The 20462-nt window shown below is 48.0% G+C and overlaps 1 protein-coding gene across 2 annotated transcripts in view; it reads left to right on the forward strand.

Annotated features, from left to right (window-relative positions):
- The first annotated feature begins 350 nt into the window (after positions 1-350).
- GYG2 (glycogenin 2) overlaps positions 351-20462 on the forward strand; it is a 37626-nt gene continuing 17514 nt past the window's right edge. Inside the window, exons 1-7 of one of the 2 annotated variants that reach the window (XM_070501819.1) lie at positions 351-489; positions 1228-1368; positions 6126-6267; positions 15481-15655; positions 16696-16858; positions 17991-18117; positions 19731-19953. In XM_070501819.1, coding sequence (XP_070357920.1) covers positions 1362-1368; positions 6126-6267; positions 15481-15655; positions 16696-16858; positions 17991-18117; positions 19731-19953 — 837 coding nt within the window. In that variant the 5' untranslated portion in view covers positions 351-489; positions 1228-1361. Of the gene's footprint in view, positions 490-1227; positions 1369-6125; positions 6268-15480; positions 15656-16695; positions 16859-17990; positions 18118-19730; positions 19954-20462 lie in introns of those variants that run through there. The other variant, XM_044768220.2, reaches the window with a different exon arrangement.

Consider the following 20462-nt stretch of genomic DNA (forward strand, 5'->3'; position numbering starts at 1 on the left):
GCCCAGGCCGGGCTGGGCTGTTGCCCGCGCGGCCTCCTCCCTGGGCCGTGGGCGGAGCAGCGCGCTGGCCTTGGGCCCAGGCCCCGCGCAGCCATGGCAAACATTTACTCTGGGACGGGCTGGATAAAGGTTACCTGTGCAAATCTAGTAACCGCGGCCTCCCGGATTCAGCAGGGCGGGGGCGGTGGGGGGCAGGGGCGGGGACAGGAGTGTAAGGCAGCCACCGCCCCTCCCCGGCTCTCCCCGCGGCCGGCGGCGGAGGCGGACCCCAGGCGGGGGGGGGGGGGGGGGGGCGGTGGCGGCCGAGACCCGGTCCCCGCGGCGGGCGGGTGGGGCCGGGCTTCCGGCGGGCGGCCAATCGCCGTCCTCGGGGCCTCCCAGCACCAGGCGGGCCGCGGCTGCCCGGGGGCACAGGAGTGCCGGGGGCGTGGAGGCGGCCTGGGCGCGGCGGGGGCCCGGAGGCACAGAGGCTGTCTGGGCGCGCAGGAGGTGCGAGGGGCGCAGGGGTGCGGGGGGCGCATGCTGCCCGAGTCCGGAGGAGCGGCGAGGAGCGGGGTGCAGGGGTGGACCGGAGCAGAAGGGAGTAATCGCGGGGCGCCGGGCCAGGATGGGGGCAGAGGCCGCCCGGAGCGCACAGGCGGTGCGGGGGACGCAGGAGGAGTGCAGGGGGCGTGGAGGCCGCCTGGGCGCTGCGGAGGACCTGAGGGGGCGGGCAGAGGCTGCCCGAATTCGGAGGAGGGGTGAGGTTCAGGGGTGTGGGGTGCAGTGGGGGGGGGGGGCCCGAGCGGAAGGGGGTCATCGGGGAGTGGCGGCCTAGGGTGGCGGCACGGGCCGCCCGGAGCGCAGAGGAGCGGGTGGGGAGTCCAGGGGTATGGGGCGGGGGGGAGGAGGGGGGCAGAAGCTGCCCTGGAGCCAGGAGGAAGTGCCAGCGCGGTGGGGCCGCTGAGGACACCGGGTGGGCAAAGGCTGGGTGCCAGAGGCTGTCGCGGAGCGCCGAGGAGACGCGGGGTGCGGGGGTGGCCGGGGTGCAATGGGGTCCCAGGTGACTCCAGGGCGGGCAGGGGGTCGAGGGGAGCCTGGGCGGAGGAGGAGGTGCAGGGTGCGGGGGTTGTGGAGGTGGCCAGGGTTGAGCGGGGCCCAAGTGACACAGGGGTGGGTGGGTGGGTGGGGGGCGCTAGGTTGAGGCTGCAGCCATGGGTGTTGAGAATGCAAAGCTGTTGCCCGCAGGCCTGGAAATCTGCACGGCCCCCAGGAGACGACGCCTCTGCTAGGCCCGGCTGGAGGCCGGGGAGTCCGTCCCACCCACCGCGCCCAGGCGCGAGCCGGCCCCAGGGTGCCCACTGCGCGCGGAGCCGCGGACCATGTCGGGTGAGTCCGCGAATGCTCCTCTCCTTCAGCCTCCCTGCTCCTGCGGGCACACGGGACATTAGTCTGCGCTTGGCGAGACCCCCGCTTTACCCTCCCCATCTCCCCAAACCTCTCATCTCCCATTATCTGCCTCCCCAACACCTCCCCGGGGCTGGAGGGGGCTGGCGTCACCCAGAGCAGCTGGAGATGTGGGAGGGGGCCATTTATAGCATGGTCGGGGGCGTTGGGATTTCCTCATTCTCCTGTAAAAAACAGCCCTGGGAGGGGCCTACCTGGGGCCAAGGGGTTAAGTGTGCGCGCTCCGCTTTGGCGGCCTTGAATTCACCGGTTCCGATCTTGGGCACCGACCTACACACGGCTCATCAAGCCTCGCTGTGGCAGCATGCCACATAGGACCAGAATGACCCACAACCAGGATATACAACTATGTACTGGGACTTTGGGGAGGAAAAAAAAAAAAAACAAAAAAAGAGGAAGATTGGCAACAGATGTTAGCTCAGGGCCAATCTTCCTCACAGAAGAAAAAAAACCTTAAAAAACCCAAAACACCTGGTTCCCTATTAGGGCCTCCCTACTCATTAAAAAAAAAAAAAAAAAAGCTCTGAGAGTTGAAATGGGCTGGTTTCTTGGCAATAGTGTTGAACTGTGGGAGACATTAACGGGAAGTTCATGCCCCTAAAACTCTGGGATGTCAAGGCCTTTGGGTACCCCCCCCCCCGCCCCCCATAATTTGTTATTCCCATAAAGAGCTCTGGTTAATCTCTGACCAGGGCAGCCGGCCTAGGGTGGCTGGCTGGCTGGGACTTCTGGCAAGGCCGGGCCCTCCAGGGCTCAGATTCGGTCCTGTCTGCCTGCCCTTGGGTTTTTCGAACATCACATGGGGACAGTCGACTTCAGAGGCGGAGAGACGTGATGCGGAATATTTGCGAGAAAGAGGCCTGTCCTGTTGGTATTAAGACACCCCCCTGTTGCATCAGACCAGACCGGATCATTCGTGAGTCCAGTTTTTAAAAAAACAGGTTAGTTTTTGTCCAGAGGAGCGATGTGGTTACTCGCCGAGCGGCTTCTGTGCTGTCTTCCTCCTCACTGGCCATAGGAAGGGAGTTTGCGGGGACCGGGGCAAAAGGGGGCTTTTCTGTGGCGTGCTGTGAGATTCGGCTCCGAGGGGACGCAGAAAGCCTTCTCTGTTCCAGGGAGTGGTTTGGAGGTCTCCGGCATGAAAACCACGTTCCCCCAAAGCCGCTAGGGCCTGCATAATGGCAGCATTCAACCCCGGACATGCGGACCCATCTCCATCAGCCCTGGAATGTGCTGGGAGGGCCGATGTGGCCATCCAACACTTTGCAGGAAACAAACGCCACCTTTCAGGAAAGGCGAGGGGCCGAGGAGGAAGCTGCCGGTGTTATTTCGGGGGGAGGCTGGAAGATGAGTTGAATGGAGGGCAGGCTAGGAACAGAAGGAAACGTGTCTCATAGCATCATCGTAAAACTGTCAGCCAGCACAGTCTTCAGGCTGCACTTGAGTTTGCAAGAATATCTTTTTTTCTTTACCTGGGGCTGGAGGACAGTGTTTTCCCACTCTGTGCTCGTGCCAAAAATCCAGACCCCCGGGCGCCATGTTGCATGGAAGCTCTCCCTGTCCGTGCGGTGGCCTTGGGTAATGGGGGATGTTCTTTGGTGCCACACCAAAACTTGATGGTCTGGTAGTTTCTTCAGGGTAAGGCCATGTGGGAACGGAAGGTCTATCGATGAACGTTCCATCCTCTGTTCCGTTGGAATCCGCTGCTCTGAGTTTGCGCTGAGATGCAGCGTAGATCCAGGCGTGAATTTGCAGCATCGTGCCTGGGGCCGTGGTGGCTAACATTCAGAGACGCACGTCTTGGGGGTCGCTGGCCAGAGGGTCTCTTTTCTTCACTGCTGCCGTCTTCATCCTGTTGACAGGCTCAATAATCAGTCCACAGACATGGCAGTTCCCTCTGCTCCCAGGACCTCTCGGCCTCCCCCCGCGATAGATGTTGGTGTTTCTCATGCAGAAGCAGCCGATGCGTCCACACCGTGTGGGTCAGAAACACGAGCTGGTCAAAAATTTACTTGTTCTGGCGTCTGGTTTTATAACTCTCCAGTGAGGGAAGCCCGTTTTTATCAACCATGTTGAGTCAAAACAAATCTAGCAAATGAAGTGTCAGTTTTCTTAGGTACGATGGAACGTGCTTCTGACCAATGAAGGATTGGAAAATGAGCTGGTGAGATATTTTTCACGTCTTCATGTCGCCTTCCGGTTAGAAAGAATTGAACGCTCTCTTCAGGAATAGCCAACAGGAACGGCCACCAAGATGAACTCATCCCGTAGCTCTGTTGGGAATTTACTTTTTCTTTGGGGAGGATCCGATCCGAAGTGCTTCAGTGGGAAATATAGTAGACCGTTACAAGGATGGACATGAGGCTCAGTGGAAAAAGGTGATTCCTCAGTCAGAGAAGGGCGATTGAATGTGAAGTTAAACGTGGTGATCGCTGTCATTGTTTTCCCAGGGTGGGTACACCATCCCTGCGTCTGCTCCCTGACTTTAACGCCCCATTGTATGAGTTTGCTCCGGGGGCCATAACAAAGGACCACAGATGGGGCGGCTTAAACAACACACATTGATGGTCTCCCCATCCTGGAGGCTGGATGTCTGGGATCCAGGTGTGGGCAGGGCTGGTCCCTCCTGAGGCCTCTCTCCTTGGCATATGGATGTGTCTTCTCCGCATGTCCTCACCCGGTCGTCCGTCTGTGCGTGTCTGTGTCCTCATCTCCTCTTCTCATAAGGACACCAGTCATACTGGATCAGGACACCCTAGTGGTCCTCTTCTCTGGATGGCCAGTGGTCACGGGGTGGTCTGTTCTGGTCCTGGGCTTCCCTAGTCACCGTGAGCTCTGGGGAGGAGTCCTCCAAGGACCTTTGTTTTCCTCCAGACCTCTTTCTCGGACGTTTTCCACCAGGATGTCTCTCCGCCCCTCAAACTCCTCGTGGCAGAGCTACGCGTCTCACCTTTTCCGTCATATTTTTCTCGTTCTGCACATTTCTGTGAATACTATCTGTGTCCCTAGAGAGTGAACGGTGCATTGTTTTAAGCCAGTTGTTTAAAAAAACTAGATAGATAGATAAATAGATAGATAGATACATGATACATAGATAGATAGATGGATGGTAAATAGCTAGCTAGCTAGCTAGCTAGATGATAGATGACAGGTTATAGATAGATAGGTGATAGATGCATGATAGATAATAGATTGTTTCTAGATAAATAGTAGATAGATGATAGATTTGACACATAGTTACACAGATGGTAGACAGATGACATATGATGGATTATTCATAGATGATAGAAAGATGATAGATAATAGATTGATTGTAGATAAATGATAGATAGATGATAGATGCATGGATGGTAGATAGATAACAGATGATAGATAGATAGATGATAGATAATAGATGTTAGATGGATAGATAGATGATAGATAAATAGATGATAGATGGTAGATAGATGATAGATGGATAGATAGATGGTAGATAGATAGATAAATGATAGATGGATAGATAGATGATAGATGGATAGATAGATGATAAATAGATAGATGATGGATAGATAGATACCAAGATAGATACATAGACAGACACATACCTTTTGGGTTGCAGACTTGAGTTCTTCAGTTTGCTGTCTGTAATTCTCAACTCACAGTGGAGATGCCAGGAATTCTCATTCCTTCTCATCCAAGAAAAAACCCGACAGTGTGTAGACGGGAACCTGTTGCAACAGGCACATTTGGAAATTGACCCCAATGGAATGTAAAGGTCAAGGCGTGAACCCCAGGAACACGGCTCGGAAGCCCCATTTGTCAGGTCATATTTAGCATGACTGTGAGTCTGTGGGCCTCTCGGGGGCTGCCCTGTGTGTTCTGGCCCCAGGCTACCTGCCGCGAATTTTAATTTCTGCAGACAGCACAGTAGCCGGCACAAGGCAAGGATCTCTTTGTCCCATTGTCTTTATCCTGGCAACAAGCTCTTGGGGACCCAAGAATTCAATCGTTTGCAAGTCCCTGTGGAAGTTAACGCCACGACTATGCCCTGAGACTTAAGATTGCCATCAGTTGGATCTGCCCTTTGAGTTTCTTCCTCTCCTCTTGAGACGTTGGGAAACTAAGAACATCCTGGTGAATGAAACAATATATTTTCCCCTCTCCCGTCTCCTCAACCTCATATATCCTTGAGTTGAAGTCTTTCCAACAACTGGTCTGTGCAGAATTTAATGAGCGGATCTGGCCGCTCCTCCAGGGAGCACACTTCTGTTGAGCTGGGCGGGCATCTTCATTGTCACTGGGATAATCCCAGTGTTGTTCCACCTTTCACAGTGTTTTCAGCTGAGACTCAAATATTTGGGGTGAGTTTTTGAGACCTGAGTGCAAAACAAAACCAGCGGTCTTAGGCGTGCATATTGGCGGATTTGTAGCATCAGGACGTTTTAGTCCTACTCTGGGTGGCTTCGCCTCGTGTTGAGGATTTCCTCGCACTTTTCCTGTGTGTGTGTGTGTGTGTGTGTGTGTGTGTGTGTGTTTAAGGAAAGGAGGTGTGCGAATGTGCCTGAGGAACCCGTGTGGGACACCCAATGGTTAGTGGGTATGAGTTGTGAACTTGACAGGAGAAGAGGAGCGAGCATCAACCCGCCATCCCGTGAGATCCGTCAGGAGCGTGACTCTGCTGTTTGTGTCTCTATCTACAGTGTCTGACCAGGCCTTTGTCACGCTGGCCACCAATGACGTCTACTGCCAGGGGGCCCTGGTCCTGGGGCAGTCACTGAGGAACCAGAGGCTGACCAGGAAGCTGGTGGTGCTGATCACCCCTCACGTGTCCAGCCTGCTCAGGTAAAACTGGGAGATGCACCTGTGCCCAGCTGGTGGCTCTTCCTCCAGTGGAAGCAAGGTCCACTGTGGTCAAGGGGGTCCCAGGAACATGGCGTGGATAGGTCCATGCCATGATGAGTCCATGCCATAGTGGATCCATGATGGGTCCATTCTTGGGCTTGGACTGCTGGCAATCATGGGGGTCATCTGGCATTTGTAGAGGACCCTCGAGTCATCCTTAAGGTAGGGAAATCTGTCACGGTGTGTCATTGACTCCAGAGTACTTAGAAAATAATATTGTGTATGCTTACTGTTCATTGTCTCAGCGATGGAAATTCAGAAGTCAAAGTTTTTGGGGGGTGGGGGGAATTTGAAAAGCAACTATTGTGAACTAAGTTGGAGATTTGAGCCCAAAATCATAGAAGTTCACATTTGGCTCTATAGAGCCATCCAATGTGTAGACTAGGTTTCTGCTTCCTCTTGAGCGTGTGTCTCTGTTGGGTCTCTCCCTGTGATGGTGTGTAGCGGTGTCTCCAGGTGGCTGTGCATGGGAGTTCTGTTGTTCTGCTGAATGCATGGCTGGGTACAAGGATAGCTCGGTTTTTCTTGATTGTCATGGAAAGGAAGTCTGGACGTAGGCAATTCAGGCAAGGATAGGAGATAGAACAACCATGTAGAGAGAGGAGCCTGGCTGTGCGTGTGACAGGTGGTAGATAAGCATCCAGAGCACAGCAGTCGTGATGCCCAGATTCTCTGGGTCCTGAGAGCTGGAACTCCTGGGACGGCCTGATGACAATGCGAACGGCCAGCTCTTAGGAGGCGCTACTGCGAGCTTCTTACACCTACTCCACTCATTTAAAGCTCAAGACTCCTCTTGGGTTGGGTGCTATTGTTGCTGCTGTCTTCTGACCTTTCCTGAGACCCACTCAGGCATGAGGGGCAGAGCTAGGATCCCAGCTTGCTCTGGAGTCCTTGTCTCTCAATGCTCCACTCTGCCACCTACTATCCTTACTATGCCACCTTACTATGATAAGAGATCGCGAGCTGTCCCAAGGTCAGTGGTCAACAAGGGTGGGTTGGAGGGTCTGAGGAAGGAGAGGGGAGACCCTGGCATGGAGGGAATGTAGGGCAAACAGCACAAGCCCAGGCTAAGTGGGACTTCCCATTGGCACCTGGTTACTTCATGCTGCCGCAGACACAGTGTCCCATAGAGGGAAGCTTTGGCAGGTAGGAACAAAGGGAGTTTTGTTCCGTGATGGATCCATCATGGGTTCATGCCATCATGGGTCCATGCCATGATGGGTCCATGATGAGTCCCTGATAGGTCCATGCCATGGTGGATCCATGATGGGTCCATTCCATGATGGGTCCATGGTGGATCCATGATGAGTCCATGATGGGTACATGATGAGTCCATGATAGGTCCCTGCCATGATGGGTCCATGCCATAGTGGACCCATGATGGGTCCATTCCATGATGGATCCATGATGAGTCCACGATAGGTCCATGCCATAGTAGATCCATGATGAGTCTATTCCATGATGAGTTCATGATGGGTCCATGTCATGATGGGTCCATGATGGGTCCACGACTTGTTTCCTAGGAAGAGCCGAGTGCCATGTTGAGTCCAGGACTTGATTCCTGGGAAAAGCTGAGTGCCATGGGCTGACCTGATTTAGGACCAGGGATTTAGGGTCTGGGAGCTACAGACGCTCAGCTTGAAATCATGAGGCAGGAGTTGAGTTGGGAGGTCACGGATGACTCCATCCTTGGATTCATAAGGACATCTGTGCTTCCATCTCTGCATGCTCACAGATACACAACACTGCAGCTGCTCAGCACTCTTGTTCTGTAGAGCATGTGCCTTATACACTCTGAGACTCGAGCGTGGCAATGTTCTCATTTGTAGAGAGACACGTGATGGTATTATCAGAATATCATGAATTGCGTTAGTTCACTTGGGAGACGATTCCTTCTGGCTGCTTCCAGGTAACCGATGGCCCCTCAGTTTAGCTGTCCATTTGAACAGTGATGATGCCAGTGGAGGAAGAGAGGATAGAATGTTATTTTCTTTTTTTTTTCTATTCAAGAGAATTCTCTTGAAAGCAGCCAGTGCAAGAACATTGAGAACAGTGGGAGTTAGTGATGTAAGCTTCGGATGTGGAGTTGCCTGATGGGATTTACAACCCTCCCTTTCCTGTGACGCCAGGCAGGATGTTCAAGCTCCGAAACTCTTGCTATAGGGGAGCATGTGTGAAAGAGCATTCGGTGCAACCTGGAACCATGTGGAAATGGGAGCATATGCGTTTTGGTCACCACCCGCCCCCCAACCAAGGTCCTTTGTGAATTTGCCAGTAGGAAAGCCCTGTAGCAGAGGGGAACCGGGCGGGTGGCATCTGACGGCAGCCCCTGTGTAGATGGGGGAAGGAGGCGAGGGCAGATGTCCAGCATCCTTCTCAGAAGCAGCAGCGTTTCATGAAGGTGGGGCTTCTGGAGAAACGGTCCAAACGCCTGCCATTTGGAGGAGCTTGTGATGGAGCTTCTGGGCATCATGACCTTCCTCCACTTTGTCAGTGCGGGGGCGGCTTCCAGAAGAGTTTGGCATTCGTGTGCAGGGTGAGTCAGGAAGGATAGTGGCCTTTCCCTCACCGTGGGAGGGCAGAGGAGATGACGGCTGAAGGCAGGACTTGGCCGTTGGTAGACGCGACTCAGGCTCTGTGTTTTGCTCTTTTGATCTTGAGAGTGGGCAGCCTTGGAGGCCACGGAGAGTCCCAGAGTTTGAAGGAGGCTTGAGGAGTTTGCATGGGCTTGCGTCTGGCATGCTGGATGGCCATTCCAGGAAGGGATTATCCCGCTTAGAGGTGGCACTAGGAAAGGAAGCTGGGTCAGCGGATGGAGGAGTCTTGGCTCCATGCACAGCGGCGTCATTACACAGTAGAAAGACGTGGGAATGTACCTCATGTAGCCTCCTGCCCTCTCCTCTGTTAAATCATTAAATGAGTGATTTCAAGTTACCTTGGCCAGCTCAGTACTGGGGAGACCAGAAGACTCTCCCCGCCCCACGCCCGAGGGACCCTAAGGTGGGAGAACCCAGGTCTTATTTCAAGGTGAAGACATGGAAGCATTAAAATCACCATGGAGCCCACCAAAAGTTTCTCCAACTTAAGGTGGGGTCGTCCCACACTCAAGTTCAGGGGAAGAGCATACTTGTGAGAAAGAGTTACCGCAGGAGACAGAAGAAGGTTGGGAAAAGATCCGAGGTGTGCTTTCAATAAAATTCAGGAAAATATGGACTCGATGATAAAAAGTGAGATAAGATGACAGACTAGCTGAAAATGGTCTGGCTGTGTAGAGCCGGAACAGAATGAGATGGGGAGATGCTATGGATCACCAACAATTAAAATCATTAAGAAATTAAATGTTTTAGAGAAATTTAAAATAAATTAATTTAACTTAAATTAGTAGTTTAATGATGAAATAAAATCAGCCCCACCGTTTATAGAATGGTTGTTTTCAAAAACGTGAGATATTTTCCAGTATTGGAGAAGAACTTTATAGAGAAGGAAGCCCCAAAACAGAGATGTACCTGATAAAAAGCTGAATGCAGATGAAATCATCTTGATAAACGAAGAGATACTTGAAGAAAATTTCCCGAGTTGAAGAAATACCGGGAGAAAATGGATGACACCAAGCATGTCACCAAATAAAAAATCAAAACCTACATAGACGTATATTGAAGAATTTTTAAAATCGTCATGGTAAATATTTCCATGGGCCTCCAATATTGATAAGAGCAGATTTGTCTGCAAAGGGAAAAATAAATCTAGATGACCTCAGGCTTCCTCATTACAATATTAAAGGTCAGAAAATAATGAAGATGTGGAATTATGGAACCACAACGTTAGGACCCAAGACTCTTATGCCCAGCCACGTTGCTCATTCTCCGGGGAAGCAACAGAAAGAGTCGCACACATGGACGAGCTTAGGATGTTTGCTACTGAAGGAAATTGTTGGCTGTTGACTGAGCGTCGTATGAAAATACAGAACTTAATGGGAAAGTTCTTTTTAACAGGGCAAGGAAGCCAAACCTAGAGTTAAGAGTAAATGCTTGTTGTAAATATATTTATGAAACTAGGCACAGTTAAAGTAATCCATCTTAGCCAATATATTTATTTAATAAAGGATGGACAGAGAGATATTGGATGCCGCAGAGAGGAAAGAGAAAGCAGAGACTGTTCCACTGTTTTCTGAGTGTAAGAATTCAGGCGGGAGATGCTGGATGAAAAAGTGTCGAATTCACATATATATATCTATATATTGGACATGATCCTTTCTGCATCAACAATCGTTAGCTAAAACGTAGAAACAAAATCGACTAGATATGCGTGGACCTGGAGAGAATGATGGTGGGAGAGTCTGTCTATTTAGCCCTCCTAGTCTTTAACTCACAAACAGAGCAAACACATAAGTAAATTCAGCTAATGAATAACGCATGAGGTGTCTCTAAAATGTTATGCATTATGTAAACAAAACTCTTCTCTCTCATCAACCATGGATCACTTAGAAAAATCGATTTTATACTAATGGTACAAGGAGGCATTTAATATGTTCCTTGGAGGAAGAAGTGAATTTTATATTCTTTGACTATAATGGTTTAAAGCTAGACGTTAACAGTTAAACTAAAACAAAACAAAACAAAACAGTCTGCTTGGACATCTTAAACCAGCAATTCTCTCCTAAATAACTTGATCAGTGAACCAATGAAAGCTTGAGTTACATGCTATTTAAACAGTAATTGCTATGTGAATGCTACTTACACAAACCAGAGGGGACAGCTACAGTGATACCAGAGAGAAAAATTAAAATCAGTGAAGAAATTATCTAGTTCAAAAATGTTTTAATTAAAAGAAGAGAAAACAAAAAAATATATAGGGCAAACAGAAGGAAGAAATTCAAAACGGAAACCCAAAAAACCTAGTCTTTGGGAACAAGCAACAAATTCAAGTGTTGGATTATTTAAAAGTAAACCTTCCATTTGAGAAAACAAACAAATAAACCTTCCATTTGACAAAATAGTCGCTTGGATGCAATTTAAATTTTAAAAGCAAATACTCTCTAGAATGCTTTGCTGATAATATTGAAAGTGTTGAAGAAGTGCTTGATCCTTCCAGGGAAATTCAGATGACCCACGTTGACACCCAAAGAAGTAGAGATTTTCTGCTGCCCAGTCAGAATGGGAGAATTGAGAGCGTTATCAAAGGCTGGTCTGGTAGAAAGATTCTGGATTTGGGCAGTTATGAGGGATTTTCCGTTCAACTGGCCACGATGAATTACTTAGTGTCCATGCACTACGAAATATCTCTGAGCCTACAAAAAAAGTGAATGTTAATTTATTTTAAGGAATTGTCCTGACCTGGATACCCAAATCTTGATTTACAGGTTTAATTGTGTTTTTATACAGATGGAAAAAGCCCCCTGAATACAGAACATGGCAAGGCAACTCAGGCTCTAGGGTAAAGAAATAAATGCTGCTTGCTCTAGGAAAGCAAGGATAGTCCATGCTGTCAATGTAATTCATCGCATCCATACATCAGAAAAAGGCAATGATGGGATCCTTTTAATATAAAAGTTAAACATGTGCCGAAGTGAATTCCAGATAGATCGTAAATGTAAAGGGCAAATTTTAAAGCACAGAGAAATCTGAGAAGTAAATAGATCAGGGCTTCTCAGCTGAGGTACTGCTGACATGTGGGGCTGGACCACTCTGTGTGGTGGGGCATCCTGTGCGCTGTAGGGTGTTGAGCAGCATCCCTGGTCTCCACCCACCAGATGCCAGTAGGATCACCGACCCCCAACCTTCCCGGTAATTGTGACAAGCAAAAGTGTCCCCAGACGCTGACATAGATGGATGTTCCATTCACCTGAAAGCTGGGCATGCCATTTTCCCAGCAAAGGACACCAGAACTGGTGAATGTCAGAAATATTCCGTGCAAAAGTAAAAGATAGATAATCTAGGCAGCACATTTACAAAATTTATACTGGAGACCGGGGTTGTTGTCTGTATAATATTCAAAGAACTCTTACATACAGTAAGCAAAGATGGACCGACGAATACAACAGCGGTACAGAGCATGACCAATCAATACGTGGTAATATTTATGACTGGTTAGGTTGGCAAATATCTTTTTAAATGTTGGGGTTTGGGGGCGGACCTCAGTCATTGACATCAAGTCATGTGGTTAGACTTGAGTTAAATTGAGTGTAACCCATTCTCTTAAAAGTGTTTCAAATTAATTGATGCTTCCAGTGTATTTCCTCTTGCATAAGATGAGCCCTTCAGGCCCCAAAGAGAAAGACAAGAAAAGACAATACATTTAGCTGCAGGGGACATTCTCCTCTGTCCAGGCCACTGGGGCCTTCAGAGTCTGACCAGAGACTCCAGTGGACACACAGTTGGGGGGGCTGACTCTGGGGGAGGACACACATCCTTGGGGGGACCTTTCTGTGGTTGCCTATTCTCCCATCATCCCTCAAATGATGGTATCAGTGGAAGAAAAAATATATATATGATTCTCTCCTAGATTTCTGTCTCCTCGGGTGTCAAAAGCTGTCAACATTTGTTTTTTTAAGTCGTTTGGCTTACTGAAGATGAGCTTTAAAATATTCAGAAACAACGTCACGGAAATATGGGAGGGGTTCAGTGTTGCAGACCCAGTTGAGTTTTTCTTGGACCCAGTCATTGGGAGGATGGAGGAATGGTGCTGTATGGTACTGTTGGGGCCATAGAGGACAAACAATGACCCATGACCATAAATTACCAGGGGTGTGAGTGTCAGGGGGCCACCACTATCCAGGCTATGTGGTGCAGATGTGTGTGGGGGAGAGTTTTTCTGCAGGGAAACAAAGCCAGGAGCATGTGCTCATCGCTTCAAACAAATTGTATTCCTGAAACTTAATTCTGCTTCCGGGAATTTGTTTTAGGGAAAGAAGCAGAGCTGAACAGAAGCATTTAAGGACATAAAAAGCCGTGCTATTTGTAGTGACAAAGAGTGGTATTTCTCGTGCCTTCCTTCCCCACACCCCATGATCTTTATACAACCCTGAGAATGCCATAAATTCCGTAAATAACTGGGCAAAAGGCAGGGGGAACGTGGTGATGAAATAGTACATTCTTAGAGATATAGTTACTTTGAATCCTGTGCAATGAATAAGCACGGATAAATGTGGCGTAAAAGTGAAAAAGCTAGTAACAGCAAAGAGAGACCCAGAAGCTCCAACATGTGTCTAATAATAGGAGTTTCTAAGAGAAAAAAAGCAGAGAGAAGGGATTAGAGAAAATAGCTCATGTTCTATTTCAACTCTGAGAAAGAATTTTAGATTGAGAGTGTTCCCTGAGCGTTGAGCAGAACGAATGAAGAAAACCCAAATGTTGACACAAAACAGTGGCATTTCAAATCACCAAGAATGAAGAAAAAGTCCTAACGTATTTCACCATCAGTCTGATTGAGAGAGTTGATGTCTCAAAGTTCTGGGACGAAATCATTTTGAAATGAGATTTCTGTCCTCAGCCAAATTAGCGTAATTGGAAAGCAAAATAAAGATGTTTCAGATAAGCAAAAGCTCAAAAATTGTATTCCTCAGAGACTTTTGAGGAAAAAAATTGCTTGAGGATACACTTAAGCAAAATGAAATGTGAATCCAGGACAGGAGAAATAGTATATAAGAAGCAGCACTGAACAGATAAATGAGTAAAACTGGAAATGCATGGAATGGAGACATCCCAACCCATGCCATGAAACGTGAGAAAGGATTACAAAGAAGAAGAAAGTATGACAAATGTAAAAAAACAAACAAAAATATATAAAATAATGATGCATGTGTGGGAGACAGCTTAACTAACAACCAACCCTGAGAGTGAAGGGATGCATAGGATGTCATAGGATTCCATCCCACTATCCAATCCAGGATCCCACAGTGCATTCATTGTCATGTCTTGCTCCCATCCATGACATTTCTTCCTTCGTGCCTTATGCGTCATGGCCATGGTGTTTTTGAAGAGTACTGGTTGGTTGTTTCCTAGAATGCCTCTCCACTTGGGTTTGTCCAGTGTCTTTTCATGATTAGACTGAGGTTATGCATTTTTGGCAAAAAGAAAAATTCTCGGAAGTGATAATGCCTTTTTCAGGACATCGTGTCAGGGAGCGTGTGATGCTGTCTTGTTACTGATAAGCCGGTATCTACAGTGTTTCTTCCTTTGAAGTCAGAATTTTCCTCTTTGCAATTGATAACCATCTTGGGGGAGGTACTTTTCGACAATGAAAACATGCTGTTTCTCCTCAGAACTGTTCCCCGTTGGTTTTAGCATCCGTCGGTGAGTCTGGTCTGCAGCAGTTATCTGGGGTGTCTGCATAACGCTGATTTTCTGTTTCCCTCATTCCTTCTACGTGTATTACTTGGAATTCTTCTGCAAGGAAGAGCTGCTCCTTTTTCTCGTTTACCTGTTTATTCAATGATTATATCAGTATGGGACCCAGGAATGTTCATTTTATATTTTGGGTTTGTCATTTGTTTTCTTGCTCAAATTCCTTCAGCTTTGGCCATTGGGAGCTCCTCCTGGTTGGCTCCCTATATCTTTTTGACATACCCCCATTCTTCTTCTAGCATTTCCTTGAGTTTCTGTGAGCATAAGATATCCCGGCCAATGATAAAGTAGAATTTAAGCAACAGTAATAATAATAATAATTATTAAATGGAACGAAGGCAAATTTCATTTTGATAAAAGGTACACTCTTTCAAAATTTGAGACTCCAACTTGTAGGCAACGAGCAATGTAAGTTTTGAATACACAAAGTAAAAACTGATAGAGATTGCAGTGGACGTGTGTTGGCTTCTGCCTGCGCAGCGTTTGCGCCTCACTACCCACGCATTTTGCAAAGAGAAGTAGCTTCCTGAGAGACAGCCCAAATCAACCTACCTTAAGCCAATGCTGTACCATTTGCCAAGTTTTTCAAGTTTGCGTATGTTTTGAGCCTAAGTGAACAATGTGCAAAGCTCTAAAGACATCCACGGAAAAAAATAAAGCCTGAACACGGAGATGGCAATGAGTGTGGTGGGGTTCTGGATCCGTGTTCCGTGTTTGTGGGCAGCAAAGGCGTGTCCTCTTGAAGGGATATAGGATGTCCTGCATTAAATGGTCTCCTGTTCTCCTAGTATTTGGCACGTGTCTTTTCCAGGGTTGTCCTCTCGAGGGTGTTTGACGAGGTGATCGAGGTGAACCTGATAGACAGTGCCGATTACATCCACCTGGCCTTTCTGAACAGACCGGAGCTAGGAGTCACCCTCACCAAGCTTCACTGTTGGACGCTGACCCGTTATAGCAAGTGCGTCTTCCTGGATGCAGACACCCTGGTGAGTACAGGGGGGTGGTGAGGACCAGAGGCTCCACTCGATGAGGAGCTCCTTAAACACCATGCTCTCCCTCCTTAAGCAGGCTGCTAGCTCTTGCCCAGGGATTCCCACAAGTTAACCTGCATCTCTGTCATCAACAGTGGCGTTCAGTCCATCAAAATCGGGTATAACGTACCTGCTAGCACAGTGCTGGATCCTGCTGTGGACGCTGAGGGCCTTGAAGGCACCTTTCTTCCCAGGGAGGCATTCATAAGCACGTTCTTTCACGTGCACAAAACGGAATAATGAGAGAAAAACTATTTTGCTTTGCTTGTATGTTGAACTGTGTAGTCCCGACTGGGCTGGTGCACCTGGCCTCTTAAGCTATGGCATTCCCCCGTTGTCTTTCGGGCTTATGACCTGCGGTGTGGGAGCCCATGGTGGCCACTTTCAAAAACAATATTGCAAAGTCGAAATGGACAATGGCGTGGAGTGTTGGAGATCTGTTTGGGTGCAGAAGCACCCCGGTAAGAAGAGGAAGAGATGCAGAGAAATTTAGGAACAATAGCGTAACCAGAATGATGGTTTTTTAAAATTTCCACACAGAGCACAATTTAGAAAGCCAATAGATGTCGGGGGGATCTGCAGTCAGTCAAGCCCTGGAAGGCAACGGTTGACATCATATTGACTTGCAAACCCCTCCGTTCACGGTTTCCATAGTTTCATTAATCGCATTTGCCAGATTCAAGAGGTTATACAATTAAGAGAGTTCCGTGGAGGATCTTAAGAACCTCGAGAAAATAATGTAATTTCAGAGACAGTGTGATTGCAACCACTTGAAATAAACCGGAGAGCGATCTTGCTTGCACACTCTTCTCTTGAATATGAGCCTAAAAGAGAAGAGTCGACTCCAAAAAAAAAAAAAAAAAAAAAACAGGGCACAGGTTTCCGCTCACTGACCGTTTTGCCCAGCTCACCCTAAAGCTCCCACTGCATCTCGCACTTGCGAACCGGAGGTGGGAGAAATGTTGCTGCAGGTTCCCCGTGCTCTGCTCCACCAGGTGCTGTCCAATATCGATGAGCTGTTCGAGAGGGGTGAGTTTTCTGCAGCCCCGGATCCCGGCTGGCCGGATTGTTTCAACAGCGGCGTCTTCGTCTTTCAGCCCTCCCTTGAGACGCACGGCCTCCTGCTGCAGCACGCCACCGACCACGGCAGCTTCGACGGTAGGCGAGGGGAAGCTGGGAATTGCTGGAGGAGAATGGGGCTGTTGCCAGTCTTCCTACCACTTCTCCATCCTCACCGCCCCCCCTCCCCACCCCGATATGTGAGAAGGGCCCATTGAAGTCAGTTAAAGGTGGAGATGGAAGAAGAAAGCCAGGCAGGGCGAAAGGAGTAAATGAAGACGTTAGCAAGCGAGTGTGCAACAGAGAGAACCATTGAAAATATGCTGATGACCCCTCACTCCTGATCGTACAGAATGGATAGGCGAATCTTTCTTGAGAGGGCCAGCTAATAATAAATATTTCGCATGGGTGGGCCGCGTGATCTCTGTGGCAAATAGAAAGCGGCCATTCTCAAGACTTCAACGGACAAGCATGGCTGTGTTCCGGTGAAACGTTACTTACGAAAACAGATACAGGGCGTGGTTGGCTGACCCCATTTATAGAATAAAGGGAAGAATTAAAATGAGCCAGCTAGAAGTCACACATCTCACTGAACCAGAGGGACAGACGGGAAAAGTGCTGGAATTTTTGTAACGTAAAAGGAAATAGTAGACTGATGAAGAACTGCCTCTGGGAAAGGATGAGAGGTGAACGAAGTCAGCAAAAACGGTAGGAAAGCAATGTCGCTACTGGCTACACCTTATTGGGAAAGGAGTGGAGAATTTGGGAGACAGAAGGCGATTTTATTATTAAGAGTTTGGGTTATCAGTGGAGAATTTTGCAGCGACTATGCATTTGTTTAAATTAATGGTATGGGTTATTAGTCACGTTTTTTTTTTTTTCTCCTCAAAGCCCCAGTACATACTTGTATATGTTAGTTGTAGGTCCCTCTGGTTCCTCTATGTGGGATCCCGCCACAGCATGGCTCGATGAGCGGCATGTCCATGCCCAGGATCCAACTGGTGAACCCTAGGCTGCCGAAGCATAGCGTGCGATCTTAACCATTATGCCACCGGCCAACCCCGGTAGTCACCTTGGAGGCAACGATCATGTTGTAAGGGCAGCAAGAAGAAGTATAATTATCAACGTTGAATGCCAGTGTTTATGTCACGCCCTTCAAACACATCTTGCATTCTTTCAGCGTCCTGCAGCGTTCCATCTTAACCTCCTTGGGCGTTTGTTAATTATTTAGGGGCAGATCAAGGCTTATTGAACAGCTTCTTCAGCAGCTGGTCGACGGCCGATATCCACAAGCATCTGCCGTTCATCTATAACCTGAGTAGTAACACCGCATACACATACAGCCCCGCCTTCAAACAGTAAGTTCTCCATGGCGCCAAATCCTTCTGGGCCTGCCGCCATGTTGCCACCTTCTCTCTGAGAATCTGTATCAGCTTTTGGCATTTTGGGGGAAAAAAAAAAAAAAAAAAGGATTAGCTCATTCCTCTGCTTGCTTATTGCTTTAAATGATAGCTAGTCAAGTCAACGAGTCTTAAGGATGGTGGATCCCAAAGTGTTGTCCAGGGAACCCTGGGGGGGAGGGGGGTTCCCCACAGCTCTTCCCAGTGCCTTCAAGGTCAAAACGACTTTAGAAAAATAACTCTAAGACCTTGTTTTCCTTTTGCACTGTCATTTTCTCATAAGCGTACATGGGTTTTATGGAAACTCCATGACGTGATAAAGCGATGCACTGAATGTAGGCACAGATATGAGAAGCATGCTGTCTCGTCTTAAGATGGTCGATCTCACTCTTTCTACAAGTTGTTTTTTTAAATAATAGTCATTTTTCATGAAAAAAATGAAAGTTATGTCAACATATAATGGGTTGATTGTGTTTTAATGGATTGGTAAATATATTTTTTAATTGCTCAGTTTTAATGTCTGTCGCAGAAAATGTATGTATAGAGAGAATCCACATGAAGAAAGTGCTTTTGGTCCTTGGTGATTTTTAAGAATGTCAGGAGGTCCTAGGACCAAAATGTTTGAGATCTGCTGCTGTAGGTGACGTTGTTATAAATGAAAATAGAAAATCTGAGAAGGATCTAGGAAATGAATCATTCTAGAGGATGCATTTTTAACAGGGGCCATATTGCCCCCAAGGAGGCAGAAATTGGTTCTTGGGGAGTGAAAAATTGTATCCTTTTCAATGTATAAAGCACAGAGATACATACAGAACATAGACCCAGTGGGACCATGGTATTGAAATCTCATGGGAAGGCGATTATGAAAAAAAATGTTTAAATAGGTTCTTGGATGATGGGAATGGTGATAATGGGGGTAAAAAAAAGTTGAGAGGAGAAAATTCCCAATTTTGTAAAAAAAAAAAAAAAAGCCAATTTTGTGGTTGGTAGCTTGCCTTATCTACTATAAAAGCTATTATTTTTTTGTCCCTATCTGCTTTTGGTGAGGAAGATTGGCCTAAAGCTAATATCTGTTGCCAATCTTCCTCTGTTTTGTATGTGGGATGCTGCCACAGTGTGGCTTGACCCGCAGCATGTAGGTCCATGGCTGGGATCCGAACCCGCGAACCCCAGGCTGCCCAAGCACAGTGTGCAAACTTAACCACTACGCCACTGGGCCAGCCCCCATTTCCTTATCTTTTCAAGGAGATGATGATATGGGCCCCCATACTGTGCATCTTTAGTAGACTCTTAATTTGTTCTTCGAGCTTTAAGGAACATCCCAATGGGTTAGGAATACATTTCTTGGTGCTTAGAAAATGAAATACTGCAAACGTTGGCTGTTGAAAAAATTATCTTTAAGTACGATAACGGCAAGTCAACATAGTCGTGATTACGTGATTTTCAATAACCCGTTGAGACGAGCCTTTAGGTGTCTCTGCCTTTGTCGAGTCTCTTGGTTGTTGCGTGCTTTCTGCACGGGTCCGATCGCTTCCGAGTGGTAGGCAGACTCCTTGGCGTTGCCTTCTCAGGTTCGGTTCGAGTGCAAAGGTGGTCCACTTTTTGGGGTCCAGAAAGCCTTGGAACTACAAGTACAATCCACAGACTGGCTCGCTTTTGGAGGAGGGCTCCGAGCTGGTCACCCAGCACCAGGCATCGTTTCTCAAGGTCTGGTGGGGCATCTACCACGGCAGCATCCTGCCTCTTTACGAAAGCATCCGGGACGAGCAAGAACACGCATCTCCAGGACGCACGGTAAGCGACTGACTCCCTTGAAAACCAAGATCTGAGAACAGGGATAAACTCTCTGTGATCAGTGCCCGGTGTGTTTTCTTCAAACACGCCAGCTGCTTCCACCTGCTGTGTTTCGGGCAGAAGGATGCTGAAGAGGCAGGCAACATCTTTTTTTTTTTTTTGGCTCAGAAGAGTGAGTGTTTAATGAGCAGAAATGCTGCTGTGTTGTAGGGGACCGATGAATAAATAGATTATTTCAACGAGCCGCCTTCATCAGGGCGAGAGCCACTCACGGAGAAGTGGCTGAAGATGGTTGATTACAACTTTGTTCAGGAAGACACTTTCCACTTTAAATCCTTTGAAGTAGCAACTGGAGGAAGTTTCTGAAGGGCATTTGAAACGTTTTTGATTGACACCAATTTGTTTTTTTTTTTAAAGATGCCACGGTAACCCTAAATGCACCAGACAGCGACGTTTCCGCCCTCCACTTGATGTGCATACATCTCTCTTGCAGAACGCCTCTTGAAAGG

The sequence above is a fragment of the Equus asinus genome, chromosome X (assembly GCF_041296235.1).
Source record: "Equus asinus isolate D_3611 breed Donkey chromosome X, EquAss-T2T_v2, whole genome shotgun sequence".
Taxonomy (NCBI): domain Eukaryota; kingdom Metazoa; phylum Chordata; class Mammalia; order Perissodactyla; family Equidae; genus Equus; species Equus asinus.